This window comes from Elephas maximus, chromosome 8, assembly GCF_024166365.1.
Source record: "Elephas maximus indicus isolate mEleMax1 chromosome 8, mEleMax1 primary haplotype, whole genome shotgun sequence".
Classification (NCBI taxonomy): Eukaryota; Metazoa; Chordata; class Mammalia; order Proboscidea; family Elephantidae; genus Elephas; species Elephas maximus.
This window is the reverse complement of record NC_064826.1, coordinates 104,593,701-104,618,842: the sequence shown is the minus strand read 5'-3', so window position 1 is coordinate 104,618,842 and position 25,142 is coordinate 104,593,701. Positions and strand designations below refer to the sequence as shown.

At 41.7% G+C, this 25,142-nt stretch overlaps 1 protein-coding gene across 3 annotated transcripts in view; it reads left to right on the top strand.

The window, feature by feature from the left end:
• GLI3 (GLI family zinc finger 3) overlaps positions 1-25,142 on the top strand; it is a 346,018-nt gene that overhangs the window by 226,501 nt on the left and 94,375 nt on the right. For all 3 annotated transcript variants that reach the window (XM_049893966.1, XM_049893964.1, XM_049893965.1), the window contains 2 exons: positions 15,373-15,578; positions 19,318-19,464. In XM_049893966.1, the coding sequence (XP_049749923.1) occupies positions 15,373-15,578; positions 19,318-19,464 (353 nt within the window). The remainder of the gene's footprint in view (positions 1-15,372; positions 15,579-19,317; positions 19,465-25,142) is intronic.

Sequence of the window (25,142 nt, the reverse complement as noted above, 5' to 3'; positions counted from 1 at the left end):
AAATCTTCTCCATTTACAAATGAGAAAAGTAAAGCCCCCAAAGCTGTTTCCAGTAAATCCGTGGTCCCGTGCACATGTTTTCCGAAGGTCATGTGAAAGAACAATTCCTACATATGATATAGACACTTCCAATCAGTTAACTCTTCCCTGCATTTGTAGTAGGAGGGACCACAGTAGCTGACTTCGTGGCTACTTTTCAAGCGGCCGGACTTATTTTCAACCTTCTGAGATGATATTCTCAATGTCGTGGGTAAAGCTCTCTGAAGCCATGGCAGCAAGAACCCTAGGAAAATTATCTCTGTATGTGGAAGTTAATATTTCTATTGAAGAATACAGACAGCTTGTTCCCTGGGGCATTAGATGCACATTGTTCCTGTATTTAATTTATTTTTAAATGTTTGACACCCTCGAAGGAGAGAAAATTCTGGAATATTAAGAACTGTGACTAGTATATGAAATCCAAGTCAACATCATGTAGTAGAGTGCTACAAGATCTACTTCCAGTTACACACAAAGGAAAACTGCTTCAAAAAGGGCCTCTGTTGGGTCAGAAGCCTCTAGCAAATCTTGAGGATTTTATTCTGTTGTTGTTAGGTGCTGTCACTTGGGTTCCAACTCCTAGCAACCCTATGTACAACAGAATGAAACACCGCCTGGTCCGGCGCCATCCTCACAATCACTGTTATGCCTGAGCCCATTGTTGCAGCCACTGTGTCAATCCATCTCATTGAGGGTCTTCCTCTTTTTCTCTGACCCTCCACTTTACCAAGCATGATATCCTTTTCCAGGGACTAGGCCCTCCGGACAACATGTCCTAAGTATGTGAGACAGTCTCGCCATCCTTGTTTCTAAGGAGCATTCTGTTGTACTTCTTCTAAGACAGATTTGTTTGCTTTTTTTGCAATCCATGGTATCTTCAATATTCTGTAGGAGGGCTATTTATATAATTAATAATAATCCCTTGTCAGAAATCCCTATTATCACTTAAAGATGATTAAAGAATGAGGAAAAGTTTAAGTAAGCTCTGTCTTACCAAGAATCATCGTAAGAAGGAACAACAAAGAAAACCCTCTTTACCTGTTGCCATTGAGTCAGTTCTGAGTTGTGGTGACCCCATGTGTGTCAGAGTAGGACTGTGCTCCACAGGGTTTGCAGTAACTGATGTTTGGAGAAAGATCTCCAGGCCTTTCTTCCAAAGCATCTTCGTATGGACGACAACCTCTGACTTTTTGGCTAGCAGCTAAGTGGCCATGGCCAGGCACTTCTAGAAAACACTCTACTCAGTAGATGATACATAATAACAAAAATAAGGATTATGATGATGATTGTAGTATAGAAAAAGTCCACGCTACCTTTCAGAAGACAAGCGTAAGCTCAGCCTTTCAGACTTCTGTTGATAAAGGATTTATTCTGTCTGGTTCCTGAAGTAACATTAAAAAAAAAAAAAGAAAATGAAGTAACATTTAGAAAATATAAATTAAAACAGAGCAGAGGTCCTGCACTCTGCTTGGCTCAGAACTCCAAACACACCCCGAATTTGGTATAAGTATCCTCCATGGCACACCTGCAAGCTGACTCAACAGGAAGCAGAGATTAAACTGTTGGAATCCAACTGCATGTTTCTGATTAATTATTTCCACTCAATCTCTGAAGCTGCTTGCTGCGAGCCTTCTCATTTAAATAATAGATCCTGGCTTGGGGGACTCCTGAGATTTTTAATATCTATTTACCTTACATTGTTGGAATATTCAGATAAATGGTACAGGCACAGACTTGTTTGTTTAGCTTATTAAATCAATAAGTCTAATTGAATCTCTTGTATGTTCTTTAGAGTCATTTTTCCTTACAGGTGGTGGTTATCACAGCCCACACTCAAAAGTTCTTACAAAAGCAAGTCATGGTTGATAAAATTCTACCTTATTAGAAAATATAGCACTTTTACACTAATACTGGAGTTTTCTAGATATACTTGGTTCATTTTAGATGGGACCTAGTAGTCATTTGATGAGTCACTCTTTCCACACTGTTGTGTTTCAACAGCTTTCTACTTTGCTATATGCTTTTTTTTTTTTTTGAAAAAGGATGTTATTCTGCAAATTTCAGTGCTGCTTTTGGGGTGGAATTGGCAGTTCATCAAATCTTAGAAAGTAGAATCTGTAGAATGAGTGCAAAATTGATAGGAATGTCAGAGAAATCAGACTTGTTTAAAATTTTTGTTTCTCTCTCCCTCGCTTTCTCTCTCTCTCTTTTGTCCTGGCGTTGAAGTTGTTGAGCTAAAACTACAGAATAACCATGCCACTGAATTTACTATGCGGGAAAATATCCCATCAGTTTTACTAAGGTCAAATGAAGTCACTTAATCTGTTTGTTTTGTTAGAAGAGGTGAGATGGGAGTGGTTCTAGATGACACCATGGGTGTCAAAATAGCAGAACATACCCTGGTTCTCTGGCAGCTCATTGCCTATAGGGTCCTCGAGGTGAATAAATACAGGAGGAAGCAAAGAAGGCAAGGTGACTTTGATCTTAAGCAACCTCAGAGTGCTAGCAGCAGCAGTGATGAGGGTGTCGCTCAAGGGGCCAGTATTTACTGAGAACTCACCATGTGACAGGCACCAGGTTAAATGTTTCATGTGCACGTTCTTGTTAAAAGTTAAATAGTATGGTGCTGCATCTTTCCCAAGCTGGGCCTAAATAGTCTTAGAGCAAAGCAGGCTTTGGAAGGCCTAGTTCACTGAACACTCAGATCTAAGTACAAGATCCTCCAATTCTGATGTATATAAAACCAAACCAAACCCAGTGCCATCGAGTCGATTCTGACTCATAGCGACCCTATAGGACAGAGTAGAACTACCCCGTAGACTGTTTCCAAGGAGCGCCTGGCAGATGTGAACTGCTGACTTCTGGTTAGCAGCCATAGCACTCAACTGCTACGCCACCAGGGTTTCTGATGTATATAGAAGAGCCAACTAAATGCACACTCCAGGCAAAGGGAAAAAAAATGGAGCAGGAGAATCAGAAGGAGAGGCTATATTGTTCCTCTGTTGGATCCAAAGACAAAAGGTGGCTGTTGAAAGGGAATCTCATGGAAGGAAGAAAGCAAAGAACAAGGTCTGTGTGCTTTGCTGTGCAGTCTTGTTTGGAAACACTCTAGAAGACATGGCCCCAGAATCTGACCCATCAGAGAGCAGCGCTCTGTCCCTTTATCCTCAAGACATTGCGGGTAGGTAAAAAAAAAATCACAACTGGATAACAGCTCTTTTCTTATCTTTATGAACTTTGTAAAGGAGAGTGTAACATATTCTAACGAAGTACGTACAACTATTTTTTTTAATTGTTTTATTTTTCTATAAAAGTGGGGTAAGAGGAAAAAGAAAACTTCTCTTTTATGAATTACACTTTGCAAAAAGAAGGGTACCTTTGTGTGGAGTATTTGTATTCCATTTGGACAATACAAGAGGTTGCTAGAAATAATGATTTTGAAGATAATCTGCATTTATGGAGCTAAAACATTGAAAACTCACTTAGGAAGTGGTTTATTAACTGCCATTGAGATCAGAAATATTGTCTTCCCGATTGTATCTCTAAAGTGTTAGAGACTCGAATTTGCTTTCTTTAATAAATAAAGATTATTCGTGGCAGAGGAAGACCCATATTATGGGTTGAAGCCTTTTGGCTTTTTTTGAAATCTTAATCTATTAATCTAAGCCAAAAAAACCAAACCCAGTGCCGTCGAGTCAATTCCGACTCCTAACGACCCTATAGGACCGAGTAGAACTGCCCCATAGGGTTTCCAAGGAGCGATTAATCTAGAGTTATATTTATAGTACAGAATAGAGACACAGTTTGGCAGAATATTCTTAGCAGTGTTCTCAGGAAGGAATAAAATCAATTTTGGCTGTAGACAGTTGCTCTCATTAGTATTTATGTAACTTTGTTCTACTGTTGGGAGGCCATGGTATTGTGAATTTTCTTGACCTCTGCACAGGAAGATCCTCGCATTGGCTTAGCAGTACCTCTTCCACCTCCCCAAATTGATGTACAGAAACTCCCTTCCATAGTTTACTTTGAATTAGGCCACTGTGTCCACTAGACTTTTTGTTTATTATTTATGGTATTTTTTAAGCATCAGTATGTTGTTAATTTTCCAAAATACAAGTGTACATCTACTTGATCTTCTAAATTTAATAGAAATGTTTGAAATCACTATGGAAAATGCTGCTACATTTTGTGGACATAACATGTGCGTGTCCTTTTAAAAATTGGTAATAATACAGAAAAGTACAGAAAGCGTACACATACATCTCAATGAATTATGATGAATTTTTGCAGATGGAAAACATCCAACCACTAACTATACACCTAGAACATTGCTGGAACCCAGAAGCCCTCTTTATTCATTCCCCCACCTGCCCAAAGGTAAACATTAACCCTGACTCTCCCAACACTAAGCTTTACTTGTGTTTGTTATTGAACTTTATATAAATGGGATCACACAGTGTATTATATTCTCTTGTGCTGGGCTTCTTTTACTCAGTATTATGTTTGTGAGATTATTCATATTACTGAATATAGTTTAGTTCATTTTCATGGCTCTTCAGTATTCCATTGTATGAATTCTTTTTCCATTCTGCTGTAGATAGACGTTTGATTTCCCATTTTAAACTGAATGAATAGTACTGCTACAAATAGTCCAGTACAGTATGGCACAGGTACACGTATGATTGAGGAGTATATACCAAGGAAAGGAATTGCTGGATCATAGGGTATGTATCTATTCAAGTAGGTAATATCCAGTTGTTTTCCACAGTGGCTGCCCCAGCTTATGTTCATGTTGTTGGAGAGCTTCCCATGCTCCAAATCCCTGTCAACACTTGGCACTTGGAACCTTTTGAATTCTAGTGGATGTTTAATGGTAACTCATTATGGTTCAAATTTGTACTGTAATTATATACAATGTTTATAAACTGTTGAAGTATATTAGAAACACCTTATAATATTGAGGGTGAAAATATAATTCAAAATATATTATTTTCATTTTGACTGTGTAAGAAGTGAATAGTGCTTGAAAAAGCTATGGGACTAAATATGTTAAAATTTTGGCATTGGTTAGATCTAGATAACTTGGATATGGGAATAGATATTTTTTTTTGTAATCTCTTAAATTTTCCATTGCTGTTGTTGTTGTTAGGTGCCCTCAAGTTGGTTCCAACTCATAGCGACCCTATAAGGCAGAGTAGAACTGCCCATTAGGGTTTTCAAGGAACAGTTGATAGATTCGAAGTGCTAACCTTTTTTTTTTTTAATAATTTTTGTAGTGAAAGTTTACAAATCAAATCAGTCTCTCACACAAAAACTTATATACACCCTGCTACATATACCCAATTACTGTCCCCCCAACGAGACAGCCCACTCCCTCCCTCCACTCTCTCTTTTCATATCCATTTCGCCAGCTTCTAACCCCCTCTACCCTCTCATCTCCCCTCCAGGCAGGAGATAACCAACATAGTCTCAAGTGTCCACCTGAACCAAGAAGCTCTCTCCTCACCAGCATCCATCTCCAACCCATTGTCCAGTCTAATCCATGTCTGAAGAGTTGGCTTCGGGAATGTTTCCTGTCCTGGGCCAACAGAAGGTCTGGGGGCCACGACCACTGGGGTCCCTTTAGTCTCAGTCAGACCATTAAGTCTGGTCTTTTTATGAGAATTTGGGGTCTGCATCCCCCTGCTCTCCTGCTCCCTCAGGCATTCTCTGTTGTGTTCCCTGTCAGGGCAGTCATTGGTTGTAGCTGGGCACCATCTAGTCCTTCTGGTCTCAGGATTATGTAGTCTCTGGTTCATGTCGCCCTTTCTGTCTCTTGGGCTCATAATTACCTTGTGACCTTGGTGTTCTTTATTCTGCTTTGATCCAGGTGGGTCGAGACTCATTGATGCATCTTAGATGGCTGCTTGCTAGCGTTTAAGACCCCAGATGCCACTCTTCAAAGTGGGATGCAGAATGTTTTCTTAATAGATTTTATTATGGCAATTGACTTAGATGTCCCCTGAAACCATGGTCCCCAGACCCCTGCCCCTGCTACGCTGGCCTTCAAAGCATATTAGGAAACTGCTTTTGGTTTAGTTCAGTTGTGCTGACCTCCCCTGTATCGTGTGTTGTCTTTCCCTTCACCTAAAGTAGTCGAACTGCTGACCTTTTGGTTAGCAGCCGAGCTCTTAACCTCTGGGCTCCTGAAATTTTCCATTAGTGGATATAAACTCCTTTTACACTCAGACATAAATAAGTGTTTTAAGAAAATAAAATTAAGAAAGCCGTTTTCAAGAATCTCCCAAAATGATTTCACCATTAAAACAATTCTCTTTTTTTGGTCCTAAAGAAATCAGTCTTAGCCCTTAAATTTTTTGTATAAGAAAATATCCATAACTTTAGCATTAATATATAATTAAGCAATATTCTAACCTCCACCTTCAGTGACTGCTTTTATCCACATCATTTCTACTTTTTGTAGTCTGGTTCATGTTCCATATTTTTCATGACCAAACTCTTCTCAGAAGCCTCCTGTTCTGCATTTTGGCTATACTACTTCATCTGTAACACTCATTGATATACTTCTTGTATTTTTGCTTATCTTTGTGTATGTGCCTTTCACTCTGTTTGACTCTCAACTCTTAGAGAACGCAGGCTATATGACTGACCATGTATTGTTTCTTGAAATTTCCCTAAGTGCCTAGAATTAGAGTGGGTTCTTAGTAAATGGGTTCTCAATAAAATATACTCTTTGACGCTCGCTACTGGGTAAACCTGTACTTCCTACCTTTAGGTTAGTAGCCAAGCGCTTAACCCTTTGCACCACCCAGTAAAGCCCTCAAAACTAAAAAATAAAACAAAACAAAACCCCCCACCTTGAAGTCGCTTCTGACTCACAGCGACCCTGTAGGACAGAGTAGAACTGCCCATAGGGTTTCCAAGGATGTAAATCTTTACTGGAGCAGATGGTTACATCTTTCTCCCAGGAAATAGCTGGTGGGTTCGAACTGTTGGCCTTTCAGTTAGCAGCTAAGTGCATTTAACCTCTGTGCCATCAGGGGTCCTCATAAAGCCCCCAGGGACTAGCAAATGTTGGAAGGGTCTTTCACTCCTAACCTGAAAGTGCAAACACAGGGAAAAGTAATCCAGTGAGGGCTAGAGCCTAAGAATAGGGGTCTCACATCAGGAGCAGCTTGCTTGAGTGGAGGAACACAGTCATTAGGGAACCACAGCTAGCAGAGGGGAAGTCCCTGCCAGCTCCACCAGTGCTTCCCATTAGCAGAACACTGTGGAAGGGAGAGCCGGCTGATTCAGACCTTAAAGACACACAGCCAGGGGAGGCCATGCAGAGAGAGGGTGCAGGCTGATGGAGGGGGCATGGCCAATGGAAAGTAACCAGCCCAACCACCTGTGCTTTTCAGGGTCACATGATGATTCTGGGAAGGAGGTTTTCTGGAAGCTGACCTAAAACAGACAGACAGGCAAGTCTTAAAATGTGCGAATTCCAGATAGCATCTAGTATATTTGTCCTGGCCATATTATTTGTTTCCTTTGCTATATGGAAAGCAAAATTTTTGTTACAGATTTTGATTCATTCAAACTTTGTGCTTATTGAATAACTAATTTATTGGTTAAAAATGTATTATAAGGGGTAGCTGGTCTTTGCTCTCTATTAGGCCATTGCTTGAATATCAGGAAGAGTATTTGCTTGCTATGTAAAAAAGAAAACAAAAAATAAACTTGTTGTTCCAGAGATCAACATACTTCAGTCTTCTGGTAGTTGGAGCAGTCTTGCAGAGATGCAAGTGGTATTTCCAGTGTTCGGAGCAATGTGAAATCGAATTGCAATAATCCGGCATATAAACCTTGTTTAATGGTCTCGTAATGGGTAAATTAATGGGTAATGCAAGTGATTAAACACTGTGATTTTTATCTTGGCATTTTAGTAACCCAATAAGATAGATGAAAAGGCAGTAACAAATTAGATGATATAATAATATTTCATTCGGGCTAAGAAGTCCAGTTATTCTCTGCAATATGTGTTTTTGTTTTTAAGTTTATTATAGTATGCTGTTAAAAAGTGCTCTAATAAGACTCCTCTACTCTATTCATGACCTTATAAAAAAATTAATCTGAATTCAAATTGTTTTCACAAACAACAACAGCAGCAACAAAAACCTTTATGTTGCTTTATTGTCTTTTAGGGAGAACATCAAAGTAACCCCTACTTTTTTTCTCATCTGAAATTGTACTTTATCCAATGAGTAATATGGAAAACAAAATGACTTTAGATTATCATGACCTTGGAGAGACAAATGGTGGGATGCAATAGAGGGGACATTATTCTGGGGTGGGAATGCTGGAACCATAGTAACCCTATAGGACAGAGTAGAACTGTTCCATAGGATTTCCAAGGAGTGGTTGGTGGATTCAAACTGCCAGCCTTTTGGTTAGCAGCCAAACACGTAACCACTGTGCCACTAGGGCTCCTTGAGTACATGAGCAAGATGCAGAAGTTAAATGGAGCCCTGGCAGCCCAGACAACTGACTGTAGTTGTGAGAGTCACAGTCATATCTCTATATTCTTTTCCTGCAACATAAATAGCATGAAATTGCTGTTCTTGGACCAGCTGTAAGTTTCAATGATCTTCCCAGAATGTTTGTTTGTTGTTTTAATTTTCCTCTCCATGGTTGGCGCTCACCTTCAATGATTGAGGCAGATACATACAGTCCCGGAAGAGGCCTGGGGAGAACAGAGAGCCACAAAGACAGAGAAAAGGATGGGAGGCCAACAGTAATCTTCAATTCATTTTTTGTGCACATTTACTAAAAATGTAAACCATGAAAGAGGCACCGATGATTTTTTTCCTGTTGCTTTAATCCTCCAATGAAAGTAAACATTTTTAATAGACTTAACAAATATTTATCAGGTCAAGTTTGTGATAGATTGTAAAATAGCATATATCATTTATGTGGCAAATTTTGTGGCTGCCTTCCCCACACTTTATACCCCCTTTAATTGATTTCACCCCTCTGGTCCTAATCTTGAGTGGCTCTTCAATACAGAAGTGAAAACTCATCTGCCTATTAAATCTAAGGAGCTTAACCTTCCCTCTCAGAGTTGCTTTATGGCTAAAAACAAAATATCTGGTATGATTTGGCTGCCAATAATTTAAGCCTCTTTCTTAGGTAATGTTAAAAGCAACTTTATATAAAGACTGTGGTTTGTGTGTATTTCTATTCAGGTCAGGTACCTGCTGGAGTCATTGTAGTTCAAGGTTGAATGCTCACCTTTGTTGGTTTAGAAACTCAATTTTGTTAGGCTTCAGCACTAGAGAAATGACTCGGGTTAGTCCAGCTCACAAGAGCCTGATGTGGAAACAGAATTAATAACTTAATCAACTTTGAGAGAGAAACTGAAACACCAGTATCTGCCAGAAGGCTAAATTGCCATTCCAATGCTTGTTTGCTGAGTTTCAAATCAGATAGAAAGATGTTTTGTTGGCTGATTCTGACAAGAACATCAGCCACCACCACAGTTTCCTGAGTTCTCAGTGTGCTCAGGCACCAGTTGTCCCTTGACTCATGTGCCTCCCAGCCCCCACAGCAGCCCTGGGGGGACCTGTTATCATTCTAATTTTATGTGGAAGGAAACTGATGCTTAAGTGGCAGAGTAACTGACAGAGCCTGAGTTCACACCTCATTCCTTCAAAGTCCTTGCATTCAATTACTGAGTTCATGTTCTTAACTACCTCATGTGGTTTAATGATTTTACTAAGGGTGGTTTTGGGAAATCAAGAACGTATGTTGGAGGCACCGTCAGGGTAGGGGCACAAAGCCGTAAGATTTGTTTGGATGAGAAGTTCCTGATATTTCAATGTCTGGAAATCACATACTGTGCTGAACTTGCTACTCCTAATATGTGCATCAGGAACCGATGGTACTGAAGGAAGAAGTCTCAGCTGCTCTGAAGGCAATGGCGAAAAACAAGGCTCCGGGAATTGATGGAATATCACCCTTGAGATGTTTCAACAAATAGATGCAGCAGCGCTGGAGGTGCTCACTCGTCTTTGCCAAGAAATATGGAAGGCAGCTTCCTGGCCAACTAACTGGAAGAGATCCATATTTATGCCTATTCCCAAGAAAGGTGATCCAACCGAGTGCGGAAATTATAGAACAATATCATTAATATCACATGCAAGCAAAATTTTGCTGAAGATCATTCACAAATGGCTGCAGCAGTATATCGACAGGGAACTGCCAGAAATTCAAGCCGGTTTCAGAAGAGGACATGGAACCAGGGATATCATTGCTGATGTCAGATGGATCCTGGCTGAAAGCAGAGGATACCAGAAGGATGTTTACCTGTGTTTTATTGACTATGCAAAGACATTCGACTGTGTGGGTCATAACAAACTATGGATAACATTGCGAAGAATGGGAATTCCAGAACACTTAATTGTGCTCATGAGGAACCTTTACATAGATCAAGAGGCAGTTGTTCGGACAGAACAAGGGGATACTGATTGGTTTAAAGTCAGGAAAGGTGTGCGTCAGGGTCACCATACCTATTCAATCCATATGCTGAGCAAATAATCCGAGAAGCTGGACTATATGAAGAAGAATGGGGCATCAGGATTGGAGGAAGACTCATTAACAACCTGCGTTACACAGATGACACAACCTTGCTTGCTGAAAGTGAAGAGAACTTGAAGCACTTACTGATGAAGATCAAAGACCACAGCCTTCAGTATGGATTGTACCTCAACATAAAGAAAACAAAAATCCTCACAACTGGACCAGTGAGCAATATCATGATAAGAGGAGAAAAGATTGAAATTGTCAAGGATTTCATTGTACTTGGATCCACAATCAACACCCATGGAAGCACAGTCAGGAAATCAAAGGACGCATTGCATTGGGTAAATCTGCTGCAAAGGACCTCTTCAAAGTGTTGAAGAGCAAAGATGTCACCCTGAAGACTAAGGTGCACCTGACCCAAGCCATGGTATTTTCAGTCGCATCATATGCATGTGAAAGCTGGACAATGAATAAGGAAGACTGAAGAAGAATTGATGCCTTTGAATTGTGGTATTGGCAAAGAATATTGAATATACCATGGACTGCCAAAAGAATGAGCAAATCTGTACAGCCAGAATGCTCCTTAGAGTCAAGGATGGCAAAACTGTGTCTTACATACTTTGGACATGTTGTCAGGAGGGATCAGTCCCTGGAGAAGGACATCAAGCTTGGCAGAGTACAGGGTCAGTGGAAGAGGAAGAACCTCAATAAGGTGGATTGACACAGTGACTGCAACAATGAGCTCAAGCGTAATAATGATTGTAAGGATGGCTCAGGACAGGGTAGTGTTTCGTTCCGCTGTGCATAGGGTTGCTATGAGTCAGAACCAACTCGATGGCACCTAACAACAACAAGAACAAATATGTGCATATCCTTAGATATGTATGTATAATGGTAGAATATATTCGCAGAGTCTGATATATATCACATGTGATTTTATATGTCTATGTAATTGTGTGTGTGTATTTATATAAATTCTCACCTTCCTTGTAGGAGACCTGGATTCGATTTCTAGCCGATGTACCTCATGCCCGTGGGCTGTCAGTGAAGGGTGGCGTATTGCTATGATACTAAACAGATTTTAGCGGAGCTTCTGGACTAAGATGGACTAGAAAGAAAGGCCTGGCTATCTACTTCTGAAAATTAGCTAGTGAAAACCCTATGCATCACAATGATCCAATCCTCAGCTAACCACGGGGATGGCGCAAGACCCAGTAATGTATCATTCCGATGTGCACGGGGTCACCATGAGTCAGGAGCGCACTCCTGAGAGCAGCTAACAACAATGAAGGTTCTGTGCACAAGGATTTACTAACATTAACTCCTCAAGACACCCTGGGAGGGAGGTATTTTCCCCATTGGACCTTTAAGGAAGAGGAGAGTGTGGGTGCAGTGGCTGAGGTCATACAGCTGGACTCAGGCTACATGGGTCCCCTGCCAGACCCATGCCTGTTCCTTGTATTGCTGCCGTGATGGTGTGCTTCACCTCTTGGTAAACATTTTCCTATTGACATACTGGGGTGGGTGGCCTTGATTACTACATGGTTTGTTTCTTCAGGCCAGTTAATTAGAGACTTTCTCATTTGCATTCAGATCTACAGACTATATGTCCCAGCTTCTCTGTTTGAAAATAAGTCTTCCCGTATTTCCTTGGCATCATCTCTCTAGAAGGGATAAGCACAAGTATGACTGATCACGTTAATGATAAAAAATCCGTTGCTGTCAAGTTGATTCTGACTCATAGCGACTCTATAGGACAGAGTAGAACTGCCTCTTAGGGTTTCCAAGGAGCTGCCTGGTGGATTCGAACTAGTGACCTTTTGCTTAGCAGCCGAGCTTTTAACCATTGCGACACCAGGGCTGCAAGGCGGTGAATTTTCCTGACTTTGTCTTCAAATCCTGGAGGAACCTCCTTTTCTGATGTTGCTTCTTACTAGCGTGTAGAAGAGAAATCAAGCCCTAGTGTCCTGTCAGAGAAGATATGAACAGGTCTTGCTTTTTTCATCAGCAAAAGCACTCTTAATAGTTATCATATTTCTTTTAAGGGAAATTAAAAATAAAACAAACAAACAAAAAAATCCTCTGACTCATGGTAACCCCATGTGTGTCAGAGTAGAACTGTGCTCCACAGGGTTTTCGATGTTTAATTTTTCAGAAGTAGATCGCCAGACCTTTTTTCCGAGACACCCCTGGGCGGACTTGAACCACCAACCTTTCAGTGCATGAACTGTTTACAGCAGCCAGGGATTCCTTTGGAGGAATAGTTCAGATTAAAGTTAAAGCGCGGATGCTGACATCAGACTTACTGTTTCTGCAAGAGTGTCGGCCTGATCTAGCTTCCTTGGCTTTTTTGGAACTGGAGGCCGTCCAAGCCCAGCTCTATGATTTTCATGTTTTTCTAGGTGCTTGTTAGTTTTTCACATGCATGACTCTTTAAAATAGAATCTGGGCCTCTAGGAATATTCTTACTACTCTTCTCAACTCTGGACTTTTGAAAAATAATAGGCTTGGATATTTCCTGAAAGGGACAAAATCAACAAGAAGTGACATTGTTTTCAGTGCTTTTTCATTCATATTTTTCAATCTCAGTTTCTCATGGACCCTGGAAGTTTGTCGTCCTGTTATTAACTGCTGTTGAGTCGGCCCTGGACTCATGGTGACCCCATGCACAGTAAGATCAGACTGTTGTGATCCATAGGGCTCTCGTTGGAAGATGTTTGAAAGTAGATCGCCAGGCCTTTCTTCCTAAGTTTATCTTAGCCTGGAAGCTCTGCTGGAACCTGTTCAGCATCATAGCAACGAGCAGACCCCCAGTAACAGACAGGTGGGGGCTGGACATGAGGTGCATCGGCCAGGAATCAAACCTGGGTCTCTGGCCCCAGAAGCTTTTCTAAGAGGTGTCATTGCTGAGATTTCTTGAAATGTCTACTTCTCTTCATTTCTGTTGTGCTGGTCTCTAAGCGTATCTGCATAATAAGTTTGTGTTTTGTAATAATTACTTTTGAATCCTATTGGAAAGATTGATTTTCCTTTCTGGTAGAAAATGGATTAATGAATTCAAACATCCTCTGTGCCCTCTAATGTAACAGACATGTTTAAATGGATCATAGCAATGATTTCACCGTCAGCACAGAGCTCACTTGTTTGTGTAAAGAGCTGAAATTGGATAGATTAATAGGCTAGGCTGATTTCTATTTAAATATAAGCAATTTTATTACTTTTGGAGGGATATGAAAGCCTCAGGTTGTTTTGAAAAGAAAACAGCTATTTTCTAGTGGCAACTTCTTACTCTTCCCACATGGCAATTTAGAAAACTCTGGATTTTTATTTTTACTTGACCGGAAGTAGCATTTGAATTAAAAATAAAAAAAGACTTTTTTTTTCCTCTTTTTTTAGTTCAGAATTGAAGACAAGAAAGGAGCAAGTGAGAAAATCCTCTACCCCTATATTTCAACCTCTTTTATTTTCTACTGAGAGAAGATTCATTATCTCATCTTTGGTTTCATTTATTTCAGGGCCTGAGCTGTGCACTTAGTGGAGCTGGCTTCTACCAAGATTAAATTCTGACAGGGTGATGGGGGCCAGAGGCCTGGCCGTCAGCGCCAGTTTGCTCTGGGAGGGGCAGCGGAAGAAAATGTGTTCTCCTGCCTTTTCATTCCTCTCCTAAGCCAGTGGCATAAGAGGAGTTTGCTTCTCTCTGTAGATCTGTCTCTATCAGGGCTGCTCCTTTTTATGGCCGTTCCCTCCGTGAATGAGGAAAATGGAGAGCGCAAGTAGCTCGCCCGTCCCAGCCAGTTCACTGGATTAGCCACACAAATCACACAAGGCGCTGAGGTGGCTACACGGACTGACCATTCTAGAATTGGCTGTCCCCGGGGATTTTGGGTTAGGAAGAAATCCCCAAGAGCAGATCAGAGTGTCGTAGCAAGGTGTTTTTTAAGACTATTTTTCATTAGCCCAAAGATTACATTCTAGCCTTAGCTCATTATAACCAAGGCATTAGCTTGATCAAAACTGCAGTCTTTTCTGACTTTCTAACCCCAGAGTACTTAATTACTGATTGCTCACTGAACCTGGCTAATCAGGATGCCACATGAAAAGCTAGAGCGAGCAGAAAGCTGATTCCACGTGCTGCCTCACAGAGAGAAGCAGCCACCTTCCAAACAGTGACACTGAGATCTGTAAAACTGGTTTTACTCACAACCGCCAGACCCTCAGCATTAAAGCACGTGAATGGGTAGTGTCTGTCTTCACGTTTCTTACAGACCTTTGCCATTACTCTGCTTCCTTATTTGTGGAAAGCTCTGCCATGTAAACGATCAAACTTCCAGACCAGACAAATTTCGGATTCCATTCTTTCTTTCTTATTAAGTACAGCGCCATGATAGTAAGAGGTAAGCTTTAAATGGTGACTCATTAAATATCAGTGCCAAATGGAAAATATAATGGCAGCAACCACCTTAAGCCCAAATGCCTGTTTTTTTGGAATCTTTTCTCATGAGGGAAGCCGAAGGCTGACCTTCATTTTCCTATATTCATAGTTGCATGGTCAATTCTCTTTGCCCGAGTAATTGCATAGTAGCATTCTACCTGCATTATGTCACCATGATTTTAACATAATAATACTGGAAATGGATATGCCTGATTTTTGTTTTTTTCTCCCAAGGTATCTCGGGTTTCTTTAAAACCTTATTTTCTTTCAGAGAACCTCTGCTTATGATGATATCTGTCTCATGCATACCTTTCGTGTCTGGTTTTCTTTTTACCCAGGCCTTCTGCCTTATCTAGTAGCCCAACGTACTCGGACCTCCCCTTCATCAGGATCTCCCCGCACCGGAACCCCACTGCAGCCTCTGAGTCCCCCTTCACTCCACCACATCCCTACATTAACCCTTACATGGACTACATCCGGTCCCTGCACAGCAGCCCGTCCCTGTCTGTGATCTCAGCAGCCCGGGGGCTGAGCCCCACTGATGGTAAGTCTCAGGCCAGTTCTATTTCCAGAGATTGTATCGCATCCTCTTGCACTGCCCACCTCACCTGGGACATTGTATGAAGTTGATCTAGTGTGTAATGAGTGTCTGCCACATACTCTGTGTGCTGTAAATGCATTATTTCATTTCAGCACTGCAGCTTCTCTGTGAGGTTGGTGAAGTCCCTGGGTAGTACAAACCATTAACGCACTCAGCTGCCAACTGAAAGGTTGGCAGTTCACACCCACCCAGTGGCACTGCAGAAGAAAAGATCTGGTGATCTGCTTCCATGAAGATTACAGCCAAGGCAATCCTATGAAGCAGTTCTGCTCTATAACACATTGGTTCTTCATGAGTCAGGGGCCAGCTTGACCGAAGCTAAAAACAACATGATGTTGGTGGGAGTCCCTGGGTGGTGCAAAGGGTTAATGTGCTGAACTGCTAACCGAAAGGTTGGAAGTTCGAGTCCACCCAGAGGTCTGGTGATCTACTTCCGAAAAACCAGCCATTGAAAACTGTATGTAGCATCTAATCTGACACACATGGGGTCACCATGAGTCAGAGTCAACTCAACAGCAATGGTTGGTTGGTTGGATAAGGTTAGTGTTATTACCTCCGTTTTCAGATGTGGATAACAATGTGTAGAGGAGCCAAGTAACTTGCAAACTGGTTGTCCCATGGCTAGAGGAGGGGACTTGGCCAGATCTCATTGTCTCCACCATCCTTGCTCTTCTATTCTGCTGCTCCACGTGTATTTGGACTTGTCCTGTCACCGTTCACACAGTGTGCATGTGTAAGCCTAGTATTTTGTTCGGCTTCTGATGAATACTCTTCTCTGTATGTGATGCACATTTATATATATATATGTATATATAAATGTGCATATATATGTATGCAATTAGTCTCCTTCCTTATTTGTGGAAAGCTCTGCCACGTGAATGGTCAGACTTCCAGACCAGACAAATTTAGGATTGCGTTCTTTCTTTATGCACGTTTTATGTGTCTGGTAGAGTAGTAGAAACCCTGGTGGCATAGTAGTTAAGAGCTACAGCTGCTAACCAGAAGGTCGGCAGTTCGAATCCACCAGGTGCTCCTTGGAACCTCTGTGGGGCAGTTCTGCTCTGCCTATAGGGATGCTATGAGTCGAACATGACTTGATTGCAGTGAGTTTGGTTTTTTTAAATAAGAGCAGCGCTTCTCAGACATACTGTGCATATGACTCGCCTGGGTCCTGTCAAAATGTGATTCTGCCTCTGCTGGGTCTAGGTGGGACCCAAGATTTCCCACATCTGAGAAGCTCTAGGAAATACCAGTGCTGAGCCCCACCCTAAGTAGCAAGGTCTTAGAAAATACAAAGGGTCAGACCTGTGCCAGATGCAGGCTAGGAGTGGGATGTGGTAGGAAAAGGAAGCGAACCTAGACTTTAATTCTATAGTATGAGATACTCATTTTAGGATCTCAACGATCAAATTCCAGTCGGTTCTATCAGGCTCCCACTTAATTCCTTTTCACATGGCTCTTCCTAAGTGGAGCTGTGTATTCCCAGACTGTCAGGTTATAAACCATTCCTTTGATTCAGGAAATACCTTATTTCCCATCTCCGGCACATACAGAAATTCATTTTCTCAAACTGCCGGAACCTGAATTGAAGTTCAGTATTGCATAAGCCTTATTAATTGTAGATAGTGGGTTGTGAGTTCTGTGCAACAGATGGCATATGACTGCTGCTTGTTTCAAAGCACTTCGTTTCACTGGGCAGTGCGTTTGATGTGAGCTTGGTGCACTGTCCATGTTCTCCACATAAATCCTTCTACAGCTAGTTGGTGTGGTGGGAAGCTGTGTGAAGTGTCTCAGTAAGCAGCGACTGAATGGAGTTTCCAGGAATAGCTGCCCCCAAGCAACAGCTGCTGGCTCATTTTTGTCTTCCAATTCGGAGCAGTGAATATACTTGTACCTAAAGAATAAGTTTTGTCATTTGGACAAGATTCACCTTTTAAAACTAAAACTAAGCTAGATTCTTCTGCTTTGACTTTGCGATGGGGGAAATGGAGTGCTGTATCAAGGAGGGATTGGGAGTACATGAAGGTGGTTAACAGAGAGGCAACGATGAACAGGCAGGGAGAGAGGGATGGGGAGGCTAGTAGTAATGGCTTGGAATTACGCCTGGCTGACAGTTGGGCCAGTGGAAAGTGGTACCTTTCTACCGGAAAGCCTGCTGGTCATCTCCCTTCAATAGCTTTGGAAGATAACTGAATAAAACATTCTCTGATTATCTGGCTTCCCTTTCCTGCCTTACAATTAATACCTGATCAAATAAAGTTAATGTCACTAATATTTCTTTGAGTCTAAGATTTCTTTTTCTGTATTGTTATCCCATATGCTTGTTAAAAAGTATATGGCATTAATGTAAAACATACATAGCCCAATTGCTAAAATGTCTACGTTTCTGCATAAGGCGAACTTCTACTGATTGTATATTATGTGCTAAGCACTTTATGAAGGAGCCCTGGTGGCGCAGTGGTTAAGCACTTGGCTGCGAAGCAAAAGATCAGCACTTTGAACCCACCAGCAGCTCTGCAGGAGGGAAGACCAGGTGATCTACTCTCGAAAAGATTTGTAGCCTAGGAAACCCTAGGGGGCAGTTCTCTTTCCTGTAGGGCCACTGGGAGTCAGAATCAACTCAGTGGCACACAACAGAAACAGCAAGCACTTTATGTGCATTATGTCATTTATTTCTCCCAACAACTTTATGAAGCTGGTAAGTGGTAGAACTGGGATTTGAACCTAGATCTTCCTGATTCTGGAGGCCACCCTCAGAATTGCTATAATATGTTGCCTGCTTCTGTGTACACATTGGCAGGTGGAAACCAATTATTATCTCACTTTTATAAACTGACTCTTGCCAATAAATTGCTCCGATTACTAAGTATATTTTCTTTTTGATTTTGTAATGGGAATCAAAGAAAAAAGCAGCTCTTAAATTACAGAACACCCAGTTGCAGCTTATCATTCAGCTGCATGTTATTAAAGCTTTGCTGCCTTTTTCCAGTTCTAAATAGGGCTTGGAACCTGTTAGTTTGGGTTTGAACCCCTGCTAAGAATTTGCATTTCTGACAAGTTCCCAGGAAATTATATGTAAGAATCACCTGGGAATCATGTTAAAATGTAGATTCTGATTCAGTATATCTGGGGTGGAAATGAAGCTTCTCAGCTGGAGTTCAAACCGAAATAAACCTGATGAAGCCCTGGTTCTAAGCCAGGCCCCTCATGTCATTGAGAGTTAACTCAGAGACTGTTTTCAGGAAGCTTAGGGAAGTATCTTCAGTATGTCTGGAAAGATACCAGAGTTGTTCAAGTTGTCTACTTTTGTAAGAAATGTGAGCATACAGTGACTTGATAAAGTATTTTACTGGAAGAGAGGGGCAAATATAGGAATGAGTTATGTACCTGTATACACGTTAATCATTTTGAATTCTCAATGGTTTCTTTAAGCGAACATGAAAAATCTTGTAATGTATTCTATTTTTTTTCCATCGCTTTCCTCTACTTCTGTTTTCAGCTAAAAGCTATCCAGTAGGCTTCAGTGAAAGCACAATCGGAATTAAAGGTTCTTTGCTCTGATGAGCCGTAAAAGAAAGTGCAAATGTGGCTGTACGACAAGTGGACTTTGAGTGTCTCAAGAAACACTTCCCCTTGACCTTGCTCCAACTAGTAACTGTACCCGTCTTGTCTCCTTTTCCAGCCCCCCATGCTGGAGTCAGCCCAGCGGAATACTATCACCAGATGGCTCTGCTGACGGGCCAGCGCAGCCCCTACGCAGACATCATTCCATCAGCCGCCACCGCCGGGGCCGGGGCCATCCACATGGAGTATCTCCATGCAATGGATAGTAAGTGAGGGGTGGTTTTCTCCAGTCTGTGGGGGTGCCAGATGCTATTTCACAGAACCGAAGGAAGATCCAGCAATGAGGTGATTGTCTATAAACCAGAGAACGAACCACCGATACTTGGTGCTCTGGTAAAGTCCCCTGCACTTTCTCTGAAGTTGCCACAGGTTTGTCCATCCTGGGAGTCCCTGTTTAGCTCAGGGTTACTGCTGGTGAGCTAGAAGGTATAGGTGATTGTCATTTGGCAGCTATAAATGAATTGGTGAAACAACTGTCCTGCCCTATTGTCTTAATAACAAAAGAAGGGAATGGATTTGATATGTTGATTTACTATTAATTAGTTTAAAATTAATTTTTAAAAAAGGCCTATACTTGGTTTTAATATTATTTACGTTAAATGATATATTTTGCCTCACATGTTTTCTTTATATAAAAAATGGTATTTTCACTAAGACCTTTTATGGCTGCTGAGTACATGAGAGAGTCAATAATTACATCCAGGGGTAAAGAGCAAAACAAAATGAAAGTTTCCAAATCAGAAAGGTCTACTTTCATCTTAGTATGTAGCAGTGACAGAAAATGGAGTTATTTGAGGCACTGTCTATCACTTCGTTTTGGGTCCCTCAAGGCTTACATTCAGTGGATAGAATTCCTGCTTTCCATGCCAGAGACCCAGGTTCATTCCCGGTCAATGCACTTTATGCACAGCCGCCACCCCTCTGTCAGTGGAAGCTTGTGTGTTGCTATGATGCTTCTAGACTAAGATGAGCTAGGAAGAAAAGTCTGGAAATCTGCTTGAGAAAATCAGCCAGTGAAAATCCCATGGATCTCAATGACCTAATCTGCAACTGATCATGGAGATGGTGCAGGACCAAGCAGTGTTCTGTTACATCGTGCATGGGGTCACCCTGAATCAGGGACTGACTCCATGGCAGCTGCCAACAGCAAGGATTATGGTGGTTCCTTGGGGTCACTTATCTAGACATAGAGACAATTTAGCCTATGGTTATCACTTCCCAGAGCATGCAAGAGTCCTCATTTGCTCAGATTCTTTAAGTAGACATCTGTTTACAAGGTGCCAGGAAGTGAGTTGAAAGCATCATCCACGCCATGTCGCAGTGAAAGCCCACTGCTGTTAGACTGTTTTAACAACATGAGTAGGGCTTATGCCTTCAGTTTCGTTTGTGCTTTCTAGTAGCGGCAACGAACTTACGCTTTTCCATCTGCATTCTGTTGGGATTCCTCTTGTGACAAAGGATATGCATTTGTGAGTTCTCTGGCTACCACCACCTCTTGACGTTAAGTCAGTCCCGACTCATGATGACCCACGTGTGTCAGAAGAAAACTGTGCTCCTTAGGGTTTTCAGTGACCGATTTTTTTGGAAGTAGACCACCAGGCCTTTTTTTTCTGAGGCGCCTTTGGGTGGATTTGAGCATATTAACTGTTTGCACTACCCAGTGGCTCTATCTCTGGCCCGTACCCTTTGCCATTGAGTCTATTCCAACTCATAGCGACCCTACAGGACAAAGTAGAACTGCCCCATAGGGTTTTCAGGGAGTGACTGGTAGATTCGAACTGCTGACCTTTTGGTTAGTAGCTGAGTTCTTAACCAGTGCACCACCAGGGCTCCAGCTCTTTGCCAGTGGTTAGTAAATCTGCAGCCTTAGTCTCATTGGAGTCCCTAAGTGGTATAAACCTTTCACATACTCAGCTGTTAGCCAAAGGGTTAGAGGTTCAAGCCTCAGAAGAAATACCTGATAGTTTCCTTCTGAAAAATCAGTCACTGAAAACCCTACAGAACATAGCTCTACTCTGACACACATGGGATCAGTTTCTTGGTCACCTAGTGCTGCTATAACAGAAATACCACAAGTGGATGGCTTTAACAAAGGGAAATTAATTTTCTTACAGTCTAGTTGGTTACAAGTCCAAATTCAGAGCATTGGCTCCAGGGGAAGGCTTTCTCCGTCTGCTGGCTCTGGAGAAAGGTCTTTCTCATCAGTCTTCCCCAGCACCAGGAGCTTTTCTGCTCAGGAACCCTGGGTCTAAAAGACACGCTGCTCCTGGTGCTTCTTTCCTGGTAGTATGAGGTCCCCAACTCTGCTTGTTTCCCTTTCCTTTTATCTCTTGAGAAATAAAAGGTGGTGCAGGGCACACTCCAGGGAAACTCCCTTTACCTTGGATGAGGGAGGTGACCTGAGTAAGGGTGGTGTTACAATCCCACCCTAATCCTCTCAGCATAAAATTACAATCACAAAATGGAGGACAGCCACACAATACTGGGAATCATAGTCTAAGCAAGTTGATACACACATTTTAGGGGGAACATAGTTCAATCCATGATAATCACCATGAGTCAGAATTGACTCCACCCCGCTAGTTTCAGTCTCTTTACTACCATGGACTAACTGTCTTTGCCTCAGTGTATGGGGCCATAGGCCTGTATTTGTTGTCACTGGGGAGATGGTTACCACACACCCAGTAAAGAAATGTGTAACATCTTCTGCAGGAGGTTGTTGTTTGGCTTTGTAGAGTAGAAAGCTTACATTTCAGATTCATCATAACCACATTTCAATTAGGGATTGTTGAGGTGTTATTATGCAGATTAGTTATTTAAAAATCTGGGAATAACAGAATTCAAATAAGAGAGAATCCTTGGAAGGTCAGCCCACGTTACCTTCACTGTTTGATGAAAATGCATCTAGTCAGGCAGTGGCGGTTTTTATCTAAATAAAGGATGAAGCTACCCTTTTACTTTGTAAAAACTAATTAAAGGCATTTTAATTTGCCTGAGTATATGGTGAATTGATAGTCATTAAGTAGGAATTTAGATGTCCTATCATTCATCACATAAAAAAGAAACCTCCTTTTTCTTTGTCAGAATTTTTTATTAGAATAGGGAAACAAAACGATTAGCAGAAAGCCAGATTGGAGGCATCTCTTTTGGAGCAAGAAGAGTGCTCTGGTTCATATTTAAGAATGAAGCAGTCTGATCAGTAAAGAATTGAGCAGCTTTTTTTTTTTTTTTTTTTGACAAATCAACACAAACAGTATTTATTCTGCAACTCTATATTTTGTGGTCTTCTCTCATTATTATTATTTTTATTGTGCTTTAAGTGAAAGTTTATAATTCAAGTCAGTTTCTCATATAAAAACTTACATACACATTGTTATGTGACCCTAGTTTCTCTCCCTATAATGTGACAGCACACTCCTTCTCTCCACCCTGTATTTCCTGTGTCTATTCAGTCAGCTTCTATCCCCCTCTGCCTTCTCATCTCACCTCCAGACAGGGGCTGCGTACATAGTCTCATGTGTCTACTGGAGCTAAGAAGCTCACTCCTCACCAGCATCATTTTATGTCTTATGGTCAGTCTAATCTTTGTCTGAAAAGTTGGCTTTGGGAATAGTTTTCGTTTTGGGCTACCAGGGAGTCCAGGGGCCATGAACTCTGGGGTCCCTTTAGTCTCAGTCAGACCATTAAGTCTGGTCTTATTAGGAGCATTTGAGGTCTGCATCCCACTTTCCTCCTGCTCTGTCAGGGATTCTCCGTTGTGTTCCCTGTCAGGGCAGTCATTGGTGGTAGCCGGGCACCATCTAGTTCTTCCAGTCTCAGGCTGATGGAGCCTCTGGTTTATGTGGACCTTGCTTTCTCTTGGTTGAGCCACTTCTATTCCAGCTGTTTTGAAAATGCTCAGCTTATGCTCAGCAACTGTTTTCAAAGAGGATCCCAAATCACTGTCCTAAAATGCTACCTTCCATGAAATCTCCTTGATTATTAGGGGGCTAGAATGAGCATTTTCGAAGTTGGAAATTGTTGAAAGTATTATATTCCTTCCCTCTAAATAATTGAAATAACATAGAGTTAGAACATAAGGGATGATTACTCAGAATTTAAATCATAGGAGATGATTCCCAGCCAGTGCCCCTCATGCACAGTCCATGTCTGACTGTCAGTGGAAGATTGGGTGTTTTGTGACGGTGAACAGGTTTTAGCAGAGCTCCCAGGCTAAGGTTGACTGAGAAGAAAGGCCCTATAATCTACCTCCAAAAGTCAGCCAGTGAAAAGCCTATGGAGCACAGTGGTTCGATCTGCAACTGACCGTGGGAACAGTGCAGGACTGGGTAGCATTTTGTCCCATTGTGCATGGAGCCACCACAATTTGGAGGCTGCCTTGATGGCAGCTAACAACACTAACGTTTTGGATTCACACCTGCAGTGGCAGTTCCGAGATGGGATGAGGTGATCACTCGGATCCATTGTTACAGGTCTTCAGGGTTCGGTAATGGTAGAAACTGAGATTAACTAGATTCAGATGAACTTAAGACTTTTAAATACGTCACCAGTGGGCGTATATGGGTTTCAGTCAGCTGTGAGGGAGAGTGTTTACAGATAGCATATTAGAATGAAAAAGGCTGATTTATTGCTCTGATTGTGCCGTTTGGGTCTATAGTGACCTTAAAGGACATAAGAGCAAGTGATGCCTATAAGGAGCATCCTAGGGATGGGGGCCCTGGAAGCCGCACTGTCTGTGTTGGTGGAAACTGACTTAAACACCAGCAAAGTCTTGGAGGCCATTGGACTCTGTCTTTGGATGATGTGGGGTCTAAAGTGTTTTGTAGCATCAAATGGCCTCCTTATGTCCTGAGTCACTGCTAGTTAGTGATTTAAAAATAGATGTTCCAGGGGGTCAGCTCTGCCTTGAGCGTCCTGTTATTTAGAACTCTGCAGTGGTCACCGAGTCTCATTGAAAAAGTTTACCGCCTGGGATTCTGTGGACGTCGACAATAAATATGGTTTGTTTCTGGATTGTTTGGAAGTAGAATGTATTTCTTGACTGAAAAATCTCTTTGAGGAGATCAAGCTCTCGTAGCAAGTAAATGTGAAATATGGATGTTTATAAGGCAGGTGTCATACAGGTAAATACTGATTTAAACACTAAATGATATGCACGTAGTAGGGCCTGGTATTTTTGTACTAATACTCCCTAAATCAAGTGGTAGTGCAACTTCTAAATGAAGGAGACCATTGTGAAGATGCCTGAAAGAAAAATCTGAGTAGGTACCACACCTGTCGTTCACATTGGTTTTGCACTGGAGGGTACTAAGCAAGTTCCACTTTGTGGTTTATTTTTTGTTAACCATGATAATATACCACACTTTTCTATTCCATTTTCCTAAATTACCAAAGCATGCTGAGTGGTTATCTTGGATTAAAGCCCATTTCTTCTTAAGAGAAGTATTCCCTGTGAATTTTCTAGAGACCAAATGCCTGATCTTTTCTCTGTCCAGAAGGCTTACCTTTTCTTTCAGTTTTCTGGGTGCCATGAAATCGCCCTGGCCCTGTGAGCAGGTGTACCCCTGCTATGAAGTAGAAACCCTTCATTTTCTTCTTACCTGGTGGAATTTGGTTCTAATTCTTTCATTAAACTTTAGCTTGATGACTCTGTAATGTAAATGTGACCTTAGAAAAGGCAGGATCAGACCTGTGGGCCACATTCATCCCTACACCTCAACTTAAAGTCTCTAATATCTCCCAAATCACATGCAAATGGACATTTAATTTCTAACGCTTCAGGTAAAAAACGATGGCAGCCTGTTGTCCGTCACACGCCTGAGTGAGAATTTCTAACCTCCAGATTAGAGCTCCATTAGTGAAACTTTACTGGAGGCTAAAAAT